The sequence below is a fragment of the Equus asinus genome, chromosome 13 (assembly GCF_041296235.1).
Source record: "Equus asinus isolate D_3611 breed Donkey chromosome 13, EquAss-T2T_v2, whole genome shotgun sequence".
Taxonomy (NCBI): domain Eukaryota; kingdom Metazoa; phylum Chordata; class Mammalia; order Perissodactyla; family Equidae; genus Equus; species Equus asinus.
Genome location: NC_091802.1, coordinates 1,266,862 through 1,290,125, shown reverse-complemented (window position 1 = coordinate 1,290,125; position 23,264 = coordinate 1,266,862). Strand labels below are relative to the sequence as shown.

General features: G+C 43.0%; 2 protein-coding genes across 11 annotated transcripts in view; one reads left to right on the top strand and one right to left on the bottom strand.

The window, feature by feature from the left end:
* Window positions 1-551: 551 nt before the first annotated feature.
* DHRS7B (dehydrogenase/reductase 7B) overlaps window positions 552-23,264 on the top strand; it is a 63,566-nt gene continuing 40,853 nt past the window's right edge. Inside the window, exon 1 of one of the 10 annotated variants that reach the window (XM_070482205.1) lies at window positions 552-625. Coding sequence is in view for 3 of the 10 variants with exons in the window: in XM_070482201.1 (XP_070338302.1) it covers window positions 602-625 (24 nt within the window). In the remaining 7 variants the exon portion in view is untranslated. Of the gene's footprint in view, window positions 626-822; window positions 1,226-1,262; window positions 1,410-23,264 lie in introns of those variants that run through there. The other 9 variants (XM_070482201.1, XM_044745863.2, XM_070482199.1 and 6 more) reach the window with 9 other exon arrangements.
* LOC123275668 (protein POLR1D-like) overlaps window positions 6,324-23,264 on the bottom strand; it is a 30,986-nt gene continuing 14,045 nt past the window's right edge. The window contains exons 2-3 of the mRNA XM_070482208.1: window positions 12,134-12,298; window positions 6,324-8,304 (exon numbers count right to left, since the gene is read on the bottom strand). The gene's annotated coding sequence lies outside the window, so the exon portion shown is untranslated. The remainder of the gene's footprint in view (window positions 8,305-12,133; window positions 12,299-23,264) is intronic.

The following is a 23,264-nucleotide window of genomic DNA, read 5'->3' as shown; positions in this document are numbered from 1 at the left end:
CTGGGGTTCACCCGTTTGGATCCCGGGTGTGGACAAGGCACCACTTGGCAAGCCATGCTGTGGTAGGCGTCCCACACATAAAGCAGAGGAAGAGCACAGATGTTAGCTCAGGGCCAGTCTTCCTCAGCAAAAAGAGCAGGCCTGGCAGTAGTTAGCTTAGGGCTAATCTTCCTCAAAAAAACAAAAACAAAAACAAAAACACCTCCAAAAAAACCAAACAAACATCGCAGGCTATAGTCCTGTGCTAACCAGTGGGGTCCATTTGTATAAAATCCTAGCTGGGAAGTTAGAGGTCTTATACTTGCATTTGACAAAAGATCCAACTCAACCTGGCTACAAAAACATTGGGATTTATCATCTTGCTTCTAGAGTGACTGCAAGCAGGACTGAAGTGTGGGTTGGCTAGTGCAATGGCTGGCAGGCCTAGAAAATTAACCCTAAGAAACTGGCTCCGTCCTGCCGTAAGGACTCAGCATCACGTTGGGTTTGTGAGTGGAATACTCCCATTTTGTGAACTGGCGAATAGGAGTCTGGAGTGTTCAGAACAGTGGCGAGGGGCCAGGAGAGCGGACGAACGCCTGTGACACCGTCAAAGGCAAACATGCTGCACGGACTATTGGGAAAGGTAGCTGAACACTTAGTGTTTCCGCCACATGTCCAGATTGCGCGGGTACTCGTGAGCACTTCCACGCTACACTAACGACCAGGGGAGTCGCGGCAGCGCATGGGCAGCGGCCCGGCATCTGCCCGTGGGACGGGGGCGCGCGGCGCTTTGCACGGCGGCCGGCATTTCCGCACGAGCGCGCCGCGCGGCCCGGAGCCGGGGAGCAGGGCGGCTGTGGCCGGCACCCTCTTCCGCGGCACGTCTCTTAAAAACGTATTTGCAGGAGCTGCTTCCACAGGCGGGACGGGAGCCCCGCCCCCACGGCGCCTTCCGCCCCGACGCGGCGCCCTGCGGGCCTCCGGTCTCGACCCCGCAGCGCGGGGCTGCGCAGAGCTCGGGCCCTCCTCCCTCCGCACTCCGCCGCCCGCGCCCCACCAGACCGCACGGAAGCCGCGCCCGGCCTCCTGCTTCACCCGGAAGACGGAAGGCGCGCGCTTCAGACCGCTGAGCGGGCCTGCGCGGCGCGGCGGCTGGGATTGGGCGCGGCCGCGGGGCGGGGCGGTGACGTCACTTCCGCGGCGGGAGGCGAAGCGGAGGCGGCATGGGCCCCCAGGCGGGCAGGTGCGTCCGAGCGGGAGGGGCGCAGCGGCGAGGCGCGCGCGGGGCCCTGCGGGTGGGACGGGCGGGTGCGGAGGCCGCGGGGACCGGCGCCCCAGCCTCCCGGCCCCGCCCCGCCCTGGCTGTCCTTGGGCGGACGCGCCCACCCTGCGGTTGCGAAGCGTGGTGAGGCGGCGCTCAGCAAACGGTACCCGGGGGCTTGCCCTTCTGTTCCCTTCGGTCTGGTGACTTGGGAAGCTGCTTTTGAAGCAAGTTCTGGCTCCGTATGCGCCTGTGTCCGTGAGCGTGGTGCTTGCTTCTCGGAGTGGAATTGCCAGAAAGTGCTTTTCTCGTCTCCCAGCCTGTGTGCAGGGGAAGCAAAGAGGAAGTCAGTTTCTAGCAAAGTGGCAGATGGCGAAAGGAGTCTTTAGCTTGCTGACACAGAGAATTAGCACAACTGATGTAGTTCTTCAGAAGGAGAGGGAGAGGAATTACCTCTTTTGAGCACCCGGCGGAATAACTGCTGTGGATCTCGCTTACTCCTCGCCACAGAAGGGTAAGGTGCGAGCTGGCGCCGTCGCTTCTCAGCAGAGCTCTGGAGGCTGAGATGACCCACAGCAAACGATGGGAGAGGCGGGCTTTGAGAACCGGGCCTCTGTGTAAAACCCACTTATTCTAGTGCAGGGGTCGCCTTTGAAGAGGTCCTTGTTAAGTAACTTACGTTGAAAAGGTAATCTGGAGCCTGGCTTTGACAGCTTATCAACGTACAGAGGCCCCCACTGTTCCCTAAGGTAGTGGGGCTTTTATTTCTCCTGAGGCTTGTGATGAGAGGGATGGAGATGGAAGGAAGGGCTAGGATCGTGACCGTGCCTTGGTCAAGGGTGACCAGCAAGACAGTGCTCCTTCTTGCTGGGATTCCCCAGCATGGCATACTGTAAGGTAGCGGGGCTTCCCGAGAACCTCTGAGTGCAGTGTATGTAGTCCTAATAGGGCTTGATTTAAGGGAGGGCTTTATAAAAATGGATATATGTAAATTGTGTTTTGCAGATTTAATCCTTTTTAGGAAACAGGGCTATCTAGTTTGTTAAATTACTTTCCCTTGGGTCATTTGGAGCTTCTTTGGGATTATGTATTTTCTTCCAGTATGCAGGGTGGGTGGGGGTTTCTTTTATTGTAGAAAAGACAGACTCTGAAAGAACCGTTTGTACTGTTGGAAAGGATCTTTGTTGTAATTTTCTTCTGGGTTGTAGATTGATTAGGGATGTGGTAGGAACAGTAAAACAGGAGTTACCATGTGCTACTGTATGGCATATACTGTGCCATGTAGCCAAGAGGGAAGTACTGTTTTAGTTCCATTGTTACAGATGAAGAAATTGAGGCTCAGAGAAGTTAGATGATGTGTCCAAAATTGGAAAATCTAAGAGAGGACAAAAACAAAGTCAAAGGGGGATATTGGGAATGTAGAATGCACCAAGAATAGGGAGGAGGCGACCAGGGGGTGCTGGAGAACACCAGAGGGAAGGGACATTTTCTCCTTATGGTGTGGAGGTTCTTGCTGGGAGGGAAGAGCAATTGTCTTCAAGGCAAAAGCCTGTCGTTTTATCCACGTGTCCTGGGCTAAGGTCAGCACAGCTGGGCTGGGGTCCTCTAGGTCCTGAAGCCTAGGTTTGGAACTCTGCTGCCCTGAAGTACTGGATTCCTGATGTACTTTGCTTCGAAAGAACCTGACGCTGCACACAAGTGTGCAATCCACATAAATGCAAGATCACTTCACGTCCAGAGGGATTCTTGGCTTCATAAATGGATCTATTTCAGCGTTCTTTTAGACGTACATTCCTATAGTAAACTGAAAATACTCGTTTCATTCAGATTTGCAACTATTTGTTTGCACAAACGGAGCTCTGTGCCCTAGGCAGGGGCATGCAGTGTGCCGTCCCCACCAGATACACTCCTCTTTTTCTCCACTCTTTAAGAACTCTAATAGTTAATATTTATTGAGTGTTTATTATGTGCCAGGCACTATGCTAAGCATTTTAGTGGATTCTCTCAATCCTCACAATAACTCTGTGAAGTGCGAACAATTATCTTCATTTATGGGTAAGGAAATGGGCTCAGAGATGGTAAGAAATTTATCTGAAGGCACAGAGCTAGTCAGAGCAGAGCCAATTCCATGTCACTCCCAAAGCTAGCGCTTATATATGTATTTCATTCCTTCCTTCCTTCAGTTAACGGGTATTTGTCAAACACCTTCTCTGTACCAGCAGTGTGCTAAGTGTGGGGGATACAGTGATGGCCAAAACAGACACAGCCCGTCCTCAAGATGCTTTTAAGTCCAGCAAGGGAGATAGAAAATAAAGAGTTACAAAGTAAATATTAATTACGATTGTGGTGCTTGTGGTACGTGCTGTGGAGGACGGTGGAGGGTGCTGTGAAAATATATAATGGGGTGATTGTCAGCGGGAGGGAGTGAGGAGAGACAGGGAAGGCTTTCCTGAGGAAATAATAATTTAGCTGAGACCTTGAGGACTGAGTTGGAGTTAAATTGGGCAAGGAGAAGCAGGAAGAGCTGCAGGGAGAGGGAAGGACATGTGTGAAGCCTCGAGAATAGGAGGCACTGGTGTCTTGTTACTGAAAGATCTGCATGGCTAAAGGGTCAGACAGAAAACGTGGGTAGGGCTCTTATCCCGAGAGCAGTACTGCTCCCCAGTTTTGGTTTATTTGCTTCTCAGAAGATATAATCAATGCCACAGACCATGTATATTTTTCAGCTCTGGTTAGAGTCCAGTCTCCTTCAAACGTGGTTAGACCTCTGGTTAGACTACAGGATGGGGACTGGCGATGAGAGGAGGGTTAAATGCCTAAATGTGAGACTTAATCTGCATTGGTCATTTGCACTGCAAAGCTAAATAGACAGGAGTGCCAGTATTGTTTTTCATCGTATCTGTGTTTGGTTTGCCAACTGGTTTAACAGACCTCTTTTAGCTCTGCTCTGGTCCGAGCCCTGTGTTAGCGACCTACGATACAAACATGTTTGAGAGCACTCTTTCTCCACGATGCATGATTTAGTTGATGTTTTATTTGCCTTCCGTTTAAGACGCTCCAGTTTTATCAGCAGTATTCTTCAGCATCTGTTTATCTTGCATCTGCCCTGTGCTAGGAGAGGTTCCAAGTATTTTCGCCATAAGCATCTTTGCTGTAGACGTCTTTGCCGCAAGCATTTTGGCTACAAACTTTTTTACCACATAACTAATTGGCCGTAAGGCAATTTTGCCATAAAAGAGAAAATAACTGGTTGACAGTTTGGTTTCATTTCTCCACTGATGCAGGCTGTATAAATCTTAGCGCTTAATGGTGTATACAGTGGCACAGAGTGGAACCCACGTTTCCCATGGAACTTTGGAATGTCTGTCTGCAGACATGTGACAGTGTGCCAAGAACAGACAGCAGTGCTGAAGGCTTTCACAGTGCAGCGCCACGCTCAGTCACAAACATGCAGGCTGGGCTTGGAAACCTGCTGCCTCTCTCAATGATGGAAGACGTTTTAGCGAAAAAGAAAAAGTGTGATGCCGAATGAGGAGCTACATCAAGCAAAAACAGTGTAATGCTATAAACAAAAGATTTCGAAGACAAGCACTTAGGTACAACCCACAACATAAAATCGATTGTCTGCACAGTATTGCCATAAATCTGCACACATTTTAAATGTATTCAAATATTTTGCATTTTGCAATAAAGTCTTTTGCTATTCATTTTTCATGTTTTGTTATGTCCTTTTTAATGTCCCTCTTTATTTTTTGTTTTATCTTTTACAGCAAAATTGCCTTACGGCCAATTAATTATGTGGTGAAAATGTTTGCCTCGAAAATGCTTGCAGCAAAGCTGTCTATGGAAAAGACAACGAAAATCCTAGACATGGCTAGGAATATAGCATGAGCAAATAGGCGTGGTCTCTGTCCTCTGTCCCTGTGGAGCTTAAGCTTCCACTTGGGACTGGAGGATGGGGAGTGAGGGAGAGAGTCAGAGAGATGAGGTTGGAGGGGTAGGCAGCGGTCAGACCACGCAGCCCTCATAGGTCACGCCAAGGATCTGGGGCTGGTCCTGAGAGTGGTGGAGGCCATTGAAGAGTCTCGGTCAGAGGAGGAGCGCCAGCAGGTCTGTGTTTGTAAAAGACCGCTCGGCCCCTCAGTGGAGGCAGGAGTTGATGGATTTGAGGGCAATGTTGGAGGCAAGACCAACGGGGCTTGGTAATAGGTTCACTGTGGGGTGAAAAGGGAGAGGGAGGTGTCAGGGCTCGTTCTTCATTTTCTGGCCTGTGAGACAGGAAATCCTGGCGGGAGAGTTTGGTTCAGTGTGAATAGGACGTCTCTGAGAGGATTCATGGGAGATGTCGCAAAGGCAGTGATGCAGAGCACCTGGCACTTGGAGGGCAGGAGTGGTCAGGCTCTAACAGCTCTGCTCAGGGAGGAGGATTTTTCCCGTATTGGAGCCATCAAGACAGGAAAGTGGCAGTGAGGTGGTCCAGTAGAGAGAGTAGAATTTCTTACATTTATGCTAGGGAAAAGTTAAAATCTGCCAGCCTAGAAAATGGTCCCACAAATGTGGAAAGAAAATAGTTCTATTATTGAATAATTATTAAGCTAGACTGGGATGCAGCACAGGTAATCTGCTAACGAGATTGCAAAACCAAAAAGGTCCCACCATTTACAGTCCATTCCATACACGGTCTCAAGGTTAATGGTAATGTGTGCTTCTGTAAGAAGACTTGACAGCACCATTTGCTGTCCGAGCTTTCACAGCCGATCCTAAACTCACCTGGTCATTGGGGTGGCCGTCTGTGCTAGTTAATTGCCTTTATCTGAAGGAAAAGTAAAAGCTCTCTAATCTCTGTGAGCAGGTGGCCGAGGCGCCTCGCTAGACTCCCGTGGATGGAGCCGAGGCACTGTCCTCCTTGATGCTGGCATTTAGGGGATGGGTCACAAGCCGTTCAGAAGCAAAGCCCTGGGTTTTACCAGTGGCTAGAGCTAGCTTATTTAGGCTTTAAAGAGATTGGCGTACATATGAAAGGGTAGGAGGAAGGATTTACAAGTACGGGTTTTTCAAAGAAATGCCCTTAAGAAAAAGGGAGGAAAAAAGATCTCTCTTTTGGCAAAAGGGAAAAGTCAATTTTTTAAATTTCCTTATACTTACAACACAGTAAAATGTTCTACTGAAGCACACACAGTATGGAGATTATTTTGGAGATGATTTTTATTTATTTATTTTTTTTGAGGAAGATTAGCCTTGAGCTAACTGCTGCCAATCCTCCTTTTCACTGAGGAAGACTGGCCCTGAGCTAACATCCGTGCCCATCTTCCTCTACTTTATACGTGGGATGCCTGCCACAGCATGGCCTGCCAAGCGGTGCCATGTCCGAATCCGGGATCTGAACTGGCAAACCCCGAGCCACCGAGAAGCGGAACATGTGCACTTAACCGCTACGCCACCGGGCCAGCCCCTGGAGATGATTTTTAAGTAGGTTCCATGTAGTTGTGCATGGTTAGGACGCCCTCAAGTGGTCAGATCTAGCCCATAATTTCTTGTACATTGATTTAAAGAAAAATGTAGATCCAGATCCTTCTGGTTTCCCGCTAAAACTCTTGTCTCTCTGGTAGTTAACCCTCCCAGGACTTGTTTTGTCTTCCTTAATGGCAATAATGTCGTTTCTCACTCCTACCCAGTGTTCAAAAACAAAATTTCACTGAGTAATTTTTTTTTTTTTTTTTTTTTTTGCTGAGTAAGATTCGCCCTGGGCTAACATCTGTCACAGTCTTCCTCTATTTTGTATGTGGGTCCTCACCACAGCGTGCCTGTAGATGAGTGGTGTAGGTCCACGCCCGGGAGCCAAACCCAGGCCACCAGAGCGCAGTGTGCCAAACTTAACTACTAGGCCATGGGGCCAGCCCCTCCACTGAGTAAATGTTAAAGATTGATTGGCTTTATCCAGTGGTTCGTGAATCAGGCAGCATCCTGTCTGTATGTAGCAAGTAGAAAGGAGCTCCAAGGAGCTGGACGAAATGAGAGACTTCTCTAAGCAGGAGGGAGTGGGAACAAGGAAGTTACGGTAGAAAAAGTAGCAGAAAGTGGATTGGTTGTGGTGAGGTCACTTCCTTGAGGGGGCGGTAGGGGTCTGTGAGGCAGATGACCTCACTAGTGCTGACCAGGTGCTTCCCTATGGCCTGGTTTAAGAGTCCATTTCTGGGAGAGCTGAAATTGTGATTCTCAGTTTGGCTTAGCATAAGTGACTTCGTTTGCGGCCTGTTGTCTTGTTTTTAACACCAGTTATACATATGTGAGACCTTTCTTTGGTAGGTAATGTTATGACTTTATTGCAAAAATGAACTCTCTGTTGACATATTCTGGAAGGCTATAAACGTGGGGATGAAAATCGAAATTGAATGGCATGTAAATTTAGCTTGGAAGCGTCTTGCCACCCACCAAGGTAGGAAATTCAACAAATTCTTTTTGATTCTATCTGAGCTCTCCCATTTCCCTAAGTTCACGGTAAGCTGAGACTCTGCCACTAAACTGCTTCCTGGAGGGAAACGTCTGCTGATGGCAGCTGAGCTGGTTGAACGTTGCTTGCCCGTCGTCAGAGCTTGTCTGCTGTGGTTAGCCCTTATTGAGTGAGGTCGTGTGTGTACTGGGAACACTGAGTTTTGAAGGAAGATGTAAATTTTTCCAGGCTTATGTGAGTAGTGCTTAGCAGTTGTTAAATTGGAAACTGTATTTTATGGGTAGGGAAATTGGGGTCCAAAGTGGATAAGTTCTAGCGTGGAACAAGAAGTAAATGGTGGTAGCATTTGGACATTTGACTTTGACTCCAAATCTGTTGCCCCACCACGTGGGAGCTGGAGTGATTTGCGTGTCATTTGTAGTGCTTGAGGCCTCGTTTCAGCAATCTAGATTGATGAAAATTCAGGTTTATTGGTTCATTCAGGTTGAGAGGCGAGTGTGCGCACTGCAGAAGGACGTCCCACAAAGGCAGGCGTTCTCACTCGGGTGCACAGATGGGCGTCAAGGACTGTCTGGGTCTCCTGGGATCCTTCATAATTTACTTGTATAAACTGTGTGTGAGCAAAGACAACAGTACTCAGGTTTTCAAGGAAATCTGTACTGAGAAAAGGTAGAGAACCCCACCACTCTAGTAGGTTTTTCAAAATCTCAATATATGAGTATAAAATTTTTGGTACTTAATTTTTCTCAGATAATGCTTCTTCGACAGTAACTCTCCAAAAAGTTTGTTTAAAAAAATAACATTCAACTGCCACTTTATAGGATGACGTCTGTTACGTTTCTTAGTACGTTGCATGTGGTAGAATATGGCACTGTGTAGAAGCATCTCAATGAAAAGGGGAGGAAAAAGAGAAGGTCGCTTTGCTGTTCACTGGCGGATGAGGAGAGAGAAGGAAATTGATCTAGTTAGTCTGGCCATCGTAGGATGACCTGGGCACAGCAAGGAAGAAGATTAATTTGTCTGTTTTCTTTGTTCCTTCTCTTCACCCTTTCTGACATTACCTACCATCTTTCTAGATAGATAACCCAGCAATTATAGTGATAATTGCTATCATTTGTAATCCTTCCTGCAACCGTGTAAGGCAGATATTAGACATATTTTGCAGATGAGGAAACTGGCTGAAATATTAAGTAACTTGACCAGAGATACTCACAAACTTAGTCTGGTTATTGGTATTTGAACCAGGGTCTGCCTGGTTCCGGTTTGCTATATTAATAAACGTGAAATTATCATTCACACCTCTCATTTTTATCTCAATAGAAAAATGGTAGGTGGCAATTTGATCATAGGCAAAATGCAAGACAGACTTAAATTTAAAGAGAAATTGTTTAGTGGGGAGAAAAAACACTGAATTGTAAGAAACAAAATTTGGTTTTGTATTGTGTCAGAAGGAAGGTGTGGTTGACCAACTGTGGCAACTGACACCAGGCCAAGGGTGCTGGATCAAGTGAGGAAATGTGAATTCTTAGGAGAAGAAAGTTTCACAATGATCTCGTATCTTTTTCTTCTTCCCATAAACTTGAAATTAAGGATAATTGCTTTTTTCTTTCAACATTTTAAATTTAACTTGGCACAGACAACATCTTTTTTTTTTTTTTTAAGATTGGCACCTGAGCTAACAACTGTTGCCAATCTTCCTTTTTTTTCTTTCTCTTCTTCTCCCCAAAGCCCCCCAGTACATGGTGTTTTATTCTAGTTATAGGTCCTTCTGGTTATGCTATGTGGGACACTGCATCAGCATGCCTTGACAAGTATTTGTGCCTAAGATCCGAACCTGTGAAACCCTGGGCCACTGAAGCAGGGCGTGTGAGTTTAACCACTCGGCCTGGGGCCGGCCCCACAGATAACATCTCACAAGGGATGTCTTTTGAAAGTCCCTGATTGATATGCACTATTTGATGATAAGGCATTCAGATAGGATTTGAGAGACATAATTTCTGTTTGTTTGTTTTTATCAGAGTTTTTATTTCCAGCAGTAGAAAAAATGCTATTAAAAAGTCCTGGTATGGGGGCTGGCCCCGTGGCCGAGTGGTTAAGTTCGCGCGCTCCGCTGCAGGCGGCCCAGTGTTTCGTTGGTTCGAATCCTGGGCGTGGACATGGCACTGCTCATCAGACCACGCTGAGGCAGCGTCCCACATGCCACAACTAGAAGAACCCACAACGAAGAATACACAACTATGTACCGGGGGGCTTTGGGGAGAAAAAGGAAAAAATAAAATCTTAAAAAAAATAAATAAATAAAAAAAAAAAATAAAAAAAAAAAAAAAGTCCTGGTATGGCAGAGTGGGAAGGTTGGCAAAGCTCTTCAAAACCAGCTATAACACAGCACAAAATTGTCGAAAACAACCATTTCAGAAGTCTGGAAATTAACCAAACACATACAAGTTGAGAAGCATTTGTTCATGAAAAACCACTGAATATTAGGTATGACCAAGGGGCGTCTGCGGCCTTCTTGCTTGGGGCTGCTCCCCCTCATCCCCTTAGCTCCGTCAGTGCAGTAGTTCAGCCAGCACAGGGCAGGTGGTGAAGACCAGCAGTCTCAGTGCTGAAGGGGCGAATTGTGTGGAACAAAGGAGACAGCAGAAACGACACCCAGGAGCTTTGTCAATAAGGGTAGTGATCTTGGTGGCAAGTGAGTGGGGAAAGCCAGCAGCTTTGCCAGTCTGAGGTTGTGGCCCTAATTGGGCAAGCGATGGACCAGTCGACTAGCTAGAAATTTGATAGAAATCTGTGAGTAAGACAGCAATAGACAGGCGTGATAAACTCCCACACATCCCCAATGACGGGGAAGCTACACGTATGAGCGTAGTTGACCCGAGAGGGCCCAGACCATGCACATGTCCCGGGATGGCCTTGTGTACATACAGAGGAGATCTTGAGGGTCTGATGGGAAGTAAAAACTGAGCAGGATTTGAAAATTGCCTGAACTTTGGATATGCTTCCTGTTCCATGCACAGGTCCATCTGCAAAGGGTGGAAGCTGTACTTTTTTGAGGAGTTTGGACGCAAACTCTGACATGCAATTGGTTGGCCACTAAGATGTTCAGATATAGAGTTTACCCAGTAGGAATCCGAGCATAAAAATAAGGGGACCGGGGGCCGGCCCGGTGGCACAGCGGTTAAGTTCACATGTTCTGCTTCTCAGTGCTGGGGGTTTGCCTGTTCAGATCCTGGGTGCAGACATGGCACCACTTGGCAAAAGCCATGCTGTGATAGGCGTCCCACATATAAAGTAGAGGAAGATGGGCATGGATGTTAGCTCAGGGCTAGTCTTCCTCAGCAAAAAGAGGAGGATTGGCGGCAGATGTTTGGGCTAATCTTCCTCAAAAAAATAAATCATGAATAAAAATAAGAAAAAAACTGAGCAGAGGCATCAATGGCCATTTACTGTGGATGAGACAAAATCCATAGGTTTAGTACAAGCAGGTTACTAAACAAATAAAAAGCCTAGCAAGGATACCAGTCTCCATAAGGGAAAATCAGAATCTGGAGTATTTACAATGTAATATCTAAAATGACCAATATTCAACAAAAGAATTCATAAGACCTGAAGAAACAGGAACTGTGACTTGTACTCGGGGGGAGAAAGCAGTCGAGAGAAGCTGAGTGGCCCAGACGTCGGGCTTAGCAGACGAAGCCTCCAGAACAGCTCTTATAGATGTGTTCAAAGAACTGAGGGAAACCACGTTTAAAGGACTAAAGGAAAGTATGACATTGATTCTACAAACAGATAATCTGAATAAAGAGACAGAGCATATAAAAGACAAACAAGTGGAAACTCTGGAGTTGAAAAGTATAATAAATGAAAATTCTTTAGACAGACTCAACAACAGATTTGAGATGGTGAAGGAAAGGATGCGTAAACTTGAAAAAGGTTAATAGACATGATCCGATCGTTCCTGAAGAACAGAGAAAACAAAAGTTGGAGACAAATTAACAGCCTCAGACATCCGTGGAACAACATCAAGTCTACCTGCAGTTGGGAGATCCAGAAGGAGAGAGAATGGGGCAGAAAAAATATTTGAAGAAATAATGTCCAAAAAACCTTCCAATCTGATGAAAAACCCTGTGTTAGTTTCCCGTTGCTGCTGTAATAAGTTACCACAAACAGTAGCTTAAACCCCCACAAATTTATCATCTTATAGTGCTGGAGGTCAGAAGTCCTGAAATAAACGTGTCAGCAGGGCTGTGTTCCTTCCCGAGGCTCCAGAGGAGAATCTGTTCACTTGCTTTTTGCAGGTTCTGCAGGCCACTGGCATTCTTTAGCTCGGGCCCCTTCCTCACCTTGTTCCAACTTCTACCCCTTTTGTCACATTTACTGTGTGACTCGACCTTCCTGCCTCCCTCTAGTGAGGACTCTTGTGATTATATTGGACTCACCAGATAATGCAGGATCGTCTCCCCTCTCCAGATCTTTAATGTGGTCAGATCTGCAGAGTCCCTTTTACTGTAGAGGTGAGGTGACACACTCAGAGGTCCAGGGACTAGGACGTGGGTGTCTTTGGGGGCTGTTACTCGGGCTGCCATCAACATTTACATCTGTGTCTAAGAAAGCAACAAATTCCAAGTGGGATAGACACAAAGATTCACAGCTGGATACATCAGAGTAAAACCATTGAAAGCCAAAGATGAAACTTAGAAGCAGTAAGAGGAAAACTCGTCACTTAATGGGGCAACAGCTGTGTGATTAATGGCTGACGTCGTGAAGAGTGGTGTCAGAACTCCCAGTTTCCTGTTCAGCATGTAGGGAGCTTAGATGTCGCCCTCCGTCCTAACAAGTGAAAAGCTGAACAAACTGAAAAGTCAACTGATTCTTATTAGATCTGTCAGCATCGTGAGGCTACAGGGCAAACTGCTGCCCCCAAAATCGCAGAGACAGGCAGATAAAGAGAAGCACAACTTCCTGGAGCAGAAACCTCTGTGGGAACCAGGACTTGAACTGTAAGTAGCAGATTGCTGGAGGCTCAGTATGGACAAGTCTGAGAGGGAGAAACTCCAGAGGGACCCAGTCCAAAGAGGGCCCCACGCTTGTGTGTGTTTTACCTGTGGGAGCTCTGCCAGGCGTTCACAGTGAACGTTGGAGAAAAATCCCCTTGTGCTGCTGGTGGGGGGGGAAGTAACCATTTTGAAATACATCAGAGCATTCTGTTGTTAACAAGGCCCTCCCTCAGGAGAAACGGTTTTACCAGGGCCTCACCCACCTGGGGACGTAGAAATACTCAACTCCAGCTCCCTCTCGCCATCCGGTCTCACCCAAGGAGGGGAAAAAACCTGAAAAGCACTGGGGCATGGGCTCACAGTCCAGGGGCATAGGGGCACCAGAAGACCAAGACCTAATCGTGGAAATGCAGAATGCTTTCCCTACCCCTGCATTGCTGAAGGCCTGTTTACTGCCGTTCTTTTGAACCAGTACATCATGCCTGCCTTTTTTTTTTTTACTGAGGTCATAATAGTTTACATCAATGTGAAATTTCAGTTGTACATTATTTCTTGTCTGTCACCACATAGGTGCTTCCCTTCACCCACCCTGTGCCCACCCCCACCCCCGTTCCCCTGGTAACCACTGAATTGTTCTCTTTGTCCATGTATTTGTTTATATTCCACATGATGTTTGTGTTTCTCAGTCTGGCTTATTTCACTTAGCATAATTCCCTCCAGGTCCATCCATGTTGTTGCAAATGGGATGAGTTTGTCTTTTTTTCTGGCTGAGTAGTATTCCATTGTGTATATATATATATATATATATATATACACACACACACACACACACCATATCTTCTTTATCCAATCATCAGTCGATGGGCACTTGGATTTCTTCCACGTCTTGGCTATTGTGAATAGTGCTGCAGTGAACATGGGGGTGTATATGTTGCTTTGGATTGTTGATTTCAAGTTGTTTGGGTAGATACCCAGTACTGGAATAGCTGGGTCATATGGTAGTTCTATTTTTAGTTTTTTGAGGGATCTCTGTACTGTTTTCCACAGTGGCTGCACCAGTTTGCATTCCCACCAGCAGAGTATGAGGGTTCCTTTTTCTCCGCAACCTCTCCAACATTTGTTGCTATTAGTTTTAGATATTTTTGTCATTCTAACGGGTGTAAGGTGATATCTTAGTGTAGTTTTGATTTGCATTTCCCTGATGATCAGCGATGATGAGCATCTTTTCATGTGCCTATTGGCCATCAGTATATCTTCTTTGGAGAAATGTCTGTTCATGTCTCCAGCCCATTTTTTGATTGGGTTGTTTGATGTTTTGTGGTTGAGTTGCGAGAGTTCTTTATATATTAAGGATATTAAGATATATGGCCTTTATTATGTTGAGGTAATTTCCTTCTATCCCCATTTTGTTAAGAGTTTTTATCATAAATGGCTGTTGGATCTTGTCAGATGCTTTCTCTGCATCAATTAAGATGATCATGTGGTTTTTATTCCTCAATTTGTTGATGTGGTGTATCACGTTGATTGATTTGTGGATGTTGAACCATCCCTGTGTCCCTGGTGTGAATCCCACTTCATCATGGTGTATGATCTTTTTGATGTGTTGCTGTATTCAGGTTGCCAATATTTTTTTGAGGACTTTTGCATCTATGTTCACCAGCAGTATTGGCCTGTAGTTTACGTTTTTTGTGTTGTCCTTGTCAGACTTTGATATCAGAGTGATGTTGGCATCATAGAATGTGTTAGGAAGTGTTCTGTCTTCCCTCATTTTTTGGAATAGCTTGAGAAGGATAGGTATTAAATCCTCTCTGAAAGTTTGGTAGAATTCTCCAGGGAAGCTGTCTTGGTCCTGGGCTTTTATCCTTTGGGATGCTTTTGATTACTGTTTCAATCTCTTTACTTGTGAGTGATCTATTCAGATTATCTGTTTCTTCTTGATTCAGCTTTGGGAGGTAGTAAGAGTCTAAGAATTTATCCATTTTCTCTAGGTTATCCATTTTGTAGGCATATAGTTTTTCATAGTATTCTCTTATAATCCGTTGTATTTCTGTGGTGTCTGTTGTTATTTCTCCTCTTTCATTTCTAATTTTGTCTATCTGAGCTTTCCCTTTGTCTTTGTAAGTCTGACTAGGGGTTTGTCAATTTTATTTATCTTCTCAAAGAACCAGCTCTTTGTTTCATTGATCCCTTCTGCTGCCTTTTTTTTCCAATAGCATTTATTTCTGCTGTGATTTTTATTATTTCTCTCCTTCTCTGACTTTGGGCTTTGTTTGTTCTTCTTTCTCTAATTCAGTTCGGTGTAGTTTGAGATTGCTTATTTGGAATTTTTCTTGTTTGTTAAGGTGTGCCTGTATTGCGATTAATTTCCCTCTTAATAAGGCTTTTGGTGCATCCCGTATGTGTTTGTTTGGTATGTTATCATTTTCATTTGTGTCCAGAATTTTTTTATTTCTCCTTTACTTTCTTCAGTGATCCATTGCTTGTTCAATAGCCTGTTGTTTAGTCTCCATATCTTTGTCCCTTCCTGAGCTTTTTTCTTTTTTCTTTTTTTTTTTTTTTTGAGGAAGATTAGCCCTGAGCTAACTACTGCCAATCTTTCTCTTTTTGCTGAGGAAGACTGACCCTGACCTAACATCCATGCCCATCTTCCTCTACTTTATACATGGGATGCCTACCACAGCATGGCTTTTGCCAAGCGGTGCCATGTCTGCACTCAGGATCCGAACCGACAAACCCCAGGCCGCTGAGAAGCGGAACATGCGAACTTAACCGCTGCACCACTGGGCCAGCCTTATCAGTTTTTTTCTTGTAATTAATTTCTAGCTCTCTAACATTGTGGTCAGAAAAGATGCTTGTTATTATTTCAATTTTCTTAAATTTATTGAGGCTTGTGTTGTTTCTCAACATGTAGTCTTTCCTTGATAATGTTCCGTGCGCACTTGAGAAGAATGTGTATTCTGCTGTTTTTGGATGGAGTGTTCTGTATATGTCTATTAAGTCCAACTGGTTTAGCTTTTCATTTAATTCCACTGTTTCCTTGTTGATTTTCTGTCTGGATGATCTGTCCATTGATGTGTGTGGAGTGTTGATGTCCCCTGCTATTATTGTGTTATTATTAATATCTTCTTTTAAGTTTGTTAATAGTTGCTTTATGAACTTTGGTGCTCCTGTGTTGGGCAGGTAGATATTTATAAGCCTTATTTATTCTTGATGGAGTGTCCCTTTGATCATTATATATTGCCCCCTTTGTCTCTCTTTACCTGTCTTATCTTGAAGTCTAGTTTGTCTGATATAAGTATTGTGATGCCTGCTTTCTTTTGTTTGCCATTAGCTTTGAGTATCGTCTTCCATCCCCTCACTCTGAGCCTGTGTTTGTCATTGGAACTGAGATGTGTTTCCTGGAGGCAGCATATTGCTGGGTCTTGTTCTTTAATCCATCTCGCCACTCTGTGTCTTTTTATTGGAGAATTCAGTCCATTTACGTTTAGGGTGATTATTGATATATAAGGGCTTAATGCTGCCATTTTATGACTCGCTTTCTGGTTCAACTGCATTTCCTTTGTTTCTCGTCCTGTGTGTTTTTGTCTACCCATTGAATTATGTAGTTTCTTATCTGGTGTTTCTTTGTTTTCTCCTTATTTATTCTTTGTGTCTCTGTTCTGCTTTTTTGTTTAGTGGTTACCCTGAGGTTTCTATTCAGAATCTCGTGTATACGATAGTCCATATTCTGATGGATTCTTGTTTCCTTAATCTAAATCAATTCAGTCCCTTTCCTCCTCCCCTCCTAAGTGGTTTTTCTCACATCTTATTCCACCTTGTATTGTGAGTTTGTGGTTAAAATGACAGGATTGTCTTTGTTTTTGGTGTTTTCCTTCCCTTTAGCTTAATGCTGTACTTGAGTATTTGCTATCCTATTCCGATTCTGTCTACCAATTTATCTCCTTACTCTGTGTTTTGTGACCCTTTTCTCCCTTTTTTTTTTCAAGTATGAGAGCCTTCTTGAGGACTTCTTGTGGGGTGGGCGAGGTCTCATGGCTAAGAACTCTCTTAGCTTTTGTTTGTCTGGGAAATTTTTTATTTCTCCATTGTATCTGAAGGATATTTTTCTGGATACAGTATTCTTCGCTGAAAAACTTAATCTTTCAAAGATTTGAATGTGTGATTCCATTCTCTCCTAGCTTGTAAGGTTTCTGCAGAGAAATTAGCTGAAAGCCTGATAGGGGTTGCTTTGTAGGTTATTTTCTTCTGTCTTGCTGCCCTTAGTATTTTCTTTGTCATTCATTTTTGCCAGTTTTACTACTATGTGCCTTGCAGTAGGTCTTTCTACGTTGACATATCTAGGAGATCTGGAAGCCTCTTCTCCATGGATTTCCATCTCTTTCCCAAGGTTTGGGAAGTTCTCTGCTATTATTTCTTTGAACACGCTTTCTGCTCCATTCTCCTTTTCTTCTTCTTCTTGAATACCTATAATTCTTATGTTGCATTTCCTAATTGAGTCGGGTATTTCTTCGAGACTTTCTTCATTTCTTTATAGTCTTAGTTCTCTCTCTTCCTCGGTCTGGAGCATTTCAACATGTTTATCTTCGATTATGCTGATATGCTTCTCTATGATGTCCACTCGAGCAAGGAGAGAATCCATATTTTGTTTGATCTCTTCCATTGTGTCTTTCATCTCTAATATTTCTGATTGATTCTTCTTTATACTTTCAATCCCTTTTGTGAAGTTGCTCCTGAACTCATCACATTGTTTCTCTAGATTGTCTTTTATCTTGTTGAGTTTTTTGATGATAGCTATTTTGAGTTCTCTGTCATTTAGATTACATATTTCTGTGTCCTCTGGACTGAATTCTGGGTACTTGTCATTTTCTCTCTGGTCTGGAGATTTGATATAATTTTTGATATTGCTAGAGGTGGTTGTTTTGTTCTTACACATCCTGATGTTATTTGGTTGCAGTTACCACCTATTTCCACTGGGTGGGAGTTGAGAGCCACATATTCTTAGCCCTCTTCCTTCAGCCAAGATCCCAGGCAGTGGAGTGGGCACAGTGCGGTGGGGGGAGAGGTGCTTTATCCTGCATGCACTCTGGGCTTTCCCATTCTGCTCTCACTGTCTTCTCTCCTGTGGTATTGGCTTGATGAGGTGATCCCCAGGGCTCTTGCCCCAGTAGAGGGCTTCCCTCTAGGCTGCATGCACCCACGGGGTCCTTGATGTTCCCGCAAACGAATGTCCCCTCCCCATTCCTTCCTTCTCGGAGGCCTCCTGCAGTCGCAATCACAGTGTTTAGGGGAGAGAGCACAGATCTCTCCTACCCTGTTCCAGCTCCTCCAAGGGGGCCTCCAGCCTCTCTGCCCTCCAGTGTGTGGCTGTGTGTCTCTTTGACGTTTCTGTGTTGAGTTAGGATCTCCTCTGTTGGAGTATGAATGTCCCTTTTCGTTGTATGTTGGAGGGGAGAGAGTCCTGGGCAAGTCCACTCTGCCATGATGCTGACGTCACTCATGCCTGCCTTTTAACAAAACATTACAAGGCATGCTGACAGGCAAGAAGCACAGTTTGAAGAGACTGAACAAGCGTGAGAACCAGAGTCAGATATGGCAGGGAAGTGGGAATTGCCAGACTAGGAATTTAAAAAAACAACAAAACTAGGATTAATATGATAAAGACTCTAATTGGAAAATAGACAACGTACAAGAACAGATGGATAATGTAAGCAGAGAGAAGGAAAATTTAGGAAAGGATAAAGAAGAAAAGCTAGAGATGAAAAACACTCTCAGAGAAATGAAGACTGTCTTTGACGGGCTCAGTAGTAGATTGGGCATGACTGAGGAAAGAATCTCTGAGCGTGAGCATATGACAATAGAAACTTCCAAAACTAAAAAACAAAAAGACAGAATATCCAAGAGCTGTGAAACAACTACAATAGATGTAACATATGCACAGTGGGAATACAAGGAGGAAAAGAAAGAACAAAACGGAAGCAATATTTGAAGCAATAGTGATTGAGAATGTCCTCAGATTAATCTGAGAGTCCAAACCACAGATCCAGGAAGCTCAAAAACACCAAGTGAGATAATGCTGCAAAAAACCACACCTAGGCATAACATAGTCAAACTTCGGAAAGTCAGAGATAAGGAAAAAATCCTTGCCACAACCAGAAGGACCCACAACTCAAATATACAACTATGTACTGGGGCATTGGGGGAGAAAAAAGCAGGGAAAAAAAAAAAGATTGGCAACAGTTGTTAGCTCAGGTGCCAATCTTTAAAAAAGAATCCTAAAAGAAGCCAAAAGAAAAAAAAACACCTGAGAGGAGCAAAGATAAGAAATACGTCTGACTTCTCCACAGAAACTATGCAAGCAAAAACAGAGTGGCATGAAATATTTAAAGTGTTAAGAGAAAAAAGCCTATCAGTGTAGAATTCTGTGCCCTGGGAAATTATCCTTCAAAAGTAAAAGAGAAATAAATACTGTGAGACCAAAAAAAAAAAAAATTGAGTAAATTTGTTGCTGGTAGACCTGCCTTGTGAGAAATGTTAAAAGAAGTTCTTCAGAGATAAGCAAAATGATGTAGGTCAGAAACTCAGATCTTCATAAAGAAAGGAAGCGTGTTGGTGAAAGAATAAGTGAAAATAAAATAAAAACTTTTATTTTTCTTATTCTTAATTCACCTAACAGTTCACAATTTGCTCAAAATAATAATTGGAACAATGTATTCAATATATGTCTATGTGTGTGTGTGTAGAATAGAAAAACATTTGTAGTCTATGTGTATACATACCTGCACACATATGTATGCTTATGTGTAAGCAGAATGAATGACAGCAATGATAGGAGAAACGAGAGAAGTGAGTTAGGAGTACTTTGTTACTTGCATTCCCTGTGAAGTGGTGCAGTGTTATTTGAAAGTCGGCTTGGGTTAGTTGTAAATGTAGACTGCATTCTCTAGGGCAACCAGTAAAAAAGTTAAAAAAAGAAGCATAATTGATATACTAAGAAAGGAGAGGAAAATGGAATCATATAAACGCTTAATTAAAACAACAAGAGGTAGAAAAGTGTGGGTGATAAAAACAGGAATGAAGAACAAGGACAACAAACAGAAAACAGTAACAAATATGGTAGATACTAATCTAACTATATCAGTAATCACTGTAAACATAAATGGTCTAAATATGCCAATTAAAAGACAGAGATTGTCAGAGTGGATCAAAAATTAAGACCCAACAATATGTTGTCTACAAGAAACCCACTTTAAATATAAAGACACATATAGATTAAAATAAAGGGATAGGAAAAGATATACCATGCTAACACTAATCAAAAGATGGCAGGAGTAGCTATATTAATTTCAGACAGAGCAGACTTTAGAGTAAGGAAAGTCATCAGGACTAAGGAAGGACGTTACATAATGATAAAGGTATCAGTACTCTAAGAAGACATAACATTCCTTAATGTGTGTGCACCTAACAGCAGAGTGTCAACATACATGAGGCAAAAACCGATAGAACTACAAAGAGAAGTAGATGAATCCAGTATTATAATTGGAGACTTCAACACCCCACTATGAGAAATGGACAGATCCAGCAGGCAGATAATCAATAAGGACATATTTGACACAATAATAGTAGGGGACCTCAACACCCCACTCACATCAATGGACAGATCATCCAGACAGAAAATCAACAAGGAAATAGTGGAGCCAAATGAAAAACTAAAACAATTGGACTTAATAGACATATATAGATCACTTTACCCTGAAAGAGCTGAATACACATTCTTCTCAAGTGCACATGGAACATTCTCTAGGATAGACCATATGTTGGGAAACAAGGCAAGCCTCTACAAATTTAAAAAAATTGAAATAATAAGCATCTTCTCAGATCATAGTGCTATAAGGCTAGAAATTAATTACAAGAAAAAAGCTGAGAAAGGCACAAAGATGTGGAGACTAAACAACACACTACTGAACAAGCAATGGATCATTGAAGAAATTAAAGAAGAAATAAAAAAATACCTGGAAACAAATGAAAATGATAGCATGCCATACCAACTCATATGGGATACAGCAAAAGCTGTGTTAAGAGGAAAATTCATCGCAATACAGGCACATCTTAACAAACAAGAAAAATCTCAAATAAGCAACCTTAAAGCACACCTAACTGAACTAGAGAAAAAAGAACAAATGAAGCCCAAAGTCAGCAGAAGGAGAGAAATAATAAAAATCAGAGCAGAAATAAATACTATTGAAACGAAAAAGGGAGTAGAAAGGATCAATGAGACAAAGAGCTGGTTTTTTGAGAAGATAAGTAAAATTGACAAACCACTAGCCAGACTTACAAAGAAAAAAAGGGAGAAAGCTCAAATAAACAAAATCAGAAATGAGCGAGGAGAAATAACAACAGACTCTGCAGAAATACAACAGATTATAAGAGAATACTACAAAAAACTATATGCCAACAGAATGGATAACCTAGAGGAAATGGATAAATTCTTGGACTCCTACAATCTCCCAAAGCTCACTCAAGAAGAGGCAGACAATTTGAACAGACCAATCACAAGGAAAGAGATTGAAACAGCAATCAAAAACATCCCAAAGAATAAAACCTCAGGACCAGATGGCTTTCCTGGGGAATTCTACCAAACTTTCAGAGAGGATTTAATGCCTATCCTTTTCAAGCTATTCCAAAAAATTAGGGAAGATGGAACACTTCCTAACACATTCTATGAGGCCAACATCACGCTGATACCAAAACCTGACAAGGACACCACGAAAAAAAGAGAACTACAGGCCAATATCACTGATGAACATAGATGCAAAAATTCTAAACAAAATTTTGGCAACCAGAATTCAGCAATTCATCAAAAGAATCAACATCATGATCAGGTGGGATTCGTACCAGGGACACAGGGATGGTTCAACATCCACAAATCAATCAACGTGATACACCACATCAACAAACTGAGGAATAAAAACCACATGATCATCTCAATAGATGCAGAGAAGGCATTTGACAAGATCCAACAGCCATTTATGATAAAAACTCTGAACAAAATGGGCATAGAAGGAAACTACCTCAACATAATAAAGGCCATATGCAACAAACCCATAGCCAACATCATACTCAATGGGCAAAAACTGAATGCCATCCCCCTGAAAACAGGAACGGGACAAGGATGCCCTCTATCACCACTCTTATTTAACATAGTACTGGAGGTCCTGGCCAGAGCAATCAGGCAAGAAAAAGGAATAAAAGGAATCCAAATAGGGAGGTAAGAAGTGAAACTCTCGCTGTTTGCAGACAACGTGATCTTCTATATAGAAAACCCCAAAGAATCCATTGCAAAACTGTTAGAAGTAATCAACAACTACAGCAAAGTTGCAGGGTATAAAATCAATTTGCATAAATCAGTAGCATTTCTATACTCCAGTAATGAACCAACAGAAAAAGAACTCAAGAATACAATACCATTCACAATCACAACAAAAAGAATAAAATACCTTGGGGTAAATTTAACTAAGGAAGTGAAGGACCTATATAATGAAAATTACAAGGCCTTTCTGAGAGAATTGGATGACGACATAAGGAGATGGAAAGACATTCCATGTACATGGATTGGAAGAATAAACATAGTTAAAATGTCCATTCTACCTAAAGCAATCTACAGATTCAACGCCATCCCAATCAGAATCCCAATGACATTCTTTACAGAATTAGAACAAAGAATCCTAAAATTCATATGGGGCAACAAAAGACCCCAAATTTCTAAAGCAATCCTGAGAACAAAGAACAAAACGGGAGGCATCACAATCCCTGACTTCAAAACATACTACAAAGCTACAGTAATCAAAACAGCATGGTACTGGTACAAAAGCAGGTGCACAGATCAATGGAACAGAATTGAAAGCCCAGAAATAAAACCCCACATCTATGGACAGCTTATCTTTGACAAAGGAGCTGAGGGCATACAATGGAGAAAAGAAAGTCTTTTCAACAAATGGTGCTGGGAAAACTGGAAAGCCACATGTAAAAGAATGAAAATTGACCATTCTTTTTCACCATTCACCAAAATAAACTCAAAATGGATCAAAGACCTAAAGGTGAGACCTGAAACCATAAGGCTTCTGGAAGAAAACGTAGGCAGTACACTCTTTGACATCAGTATTAAAAGGATCTTTTCGGACACCATGCCTTCTCAGAGAAGGGAAACAATAGAAAGAATAAACAAATGGGACTTCATCAGATTAAAGAGCTTCTTCAAGGCAAATGAAAACAGGATTGAAACAAAAAAACAACCCACTAACTGGGAAAAAATATTTGCAAGTCATATATCTGACAAAGGCTTAATATCCATAATATATAAAGAACTCTCGCAACTCAACAACAAAACATCAAAAAACCCAATCAAAAAATGGGCTGGAGACATGAACAGACATTTCTCCAAAGAAGATATACTGATGGTCAATAGGCACATGGAAAAGATGCTCATCATCGCTGATCATCAGGGAAATGCAAATCAAAACTACACTAAGAAAAAAAAAAAACTACACTAAGATATCACCTTACATCCGTTAGAATG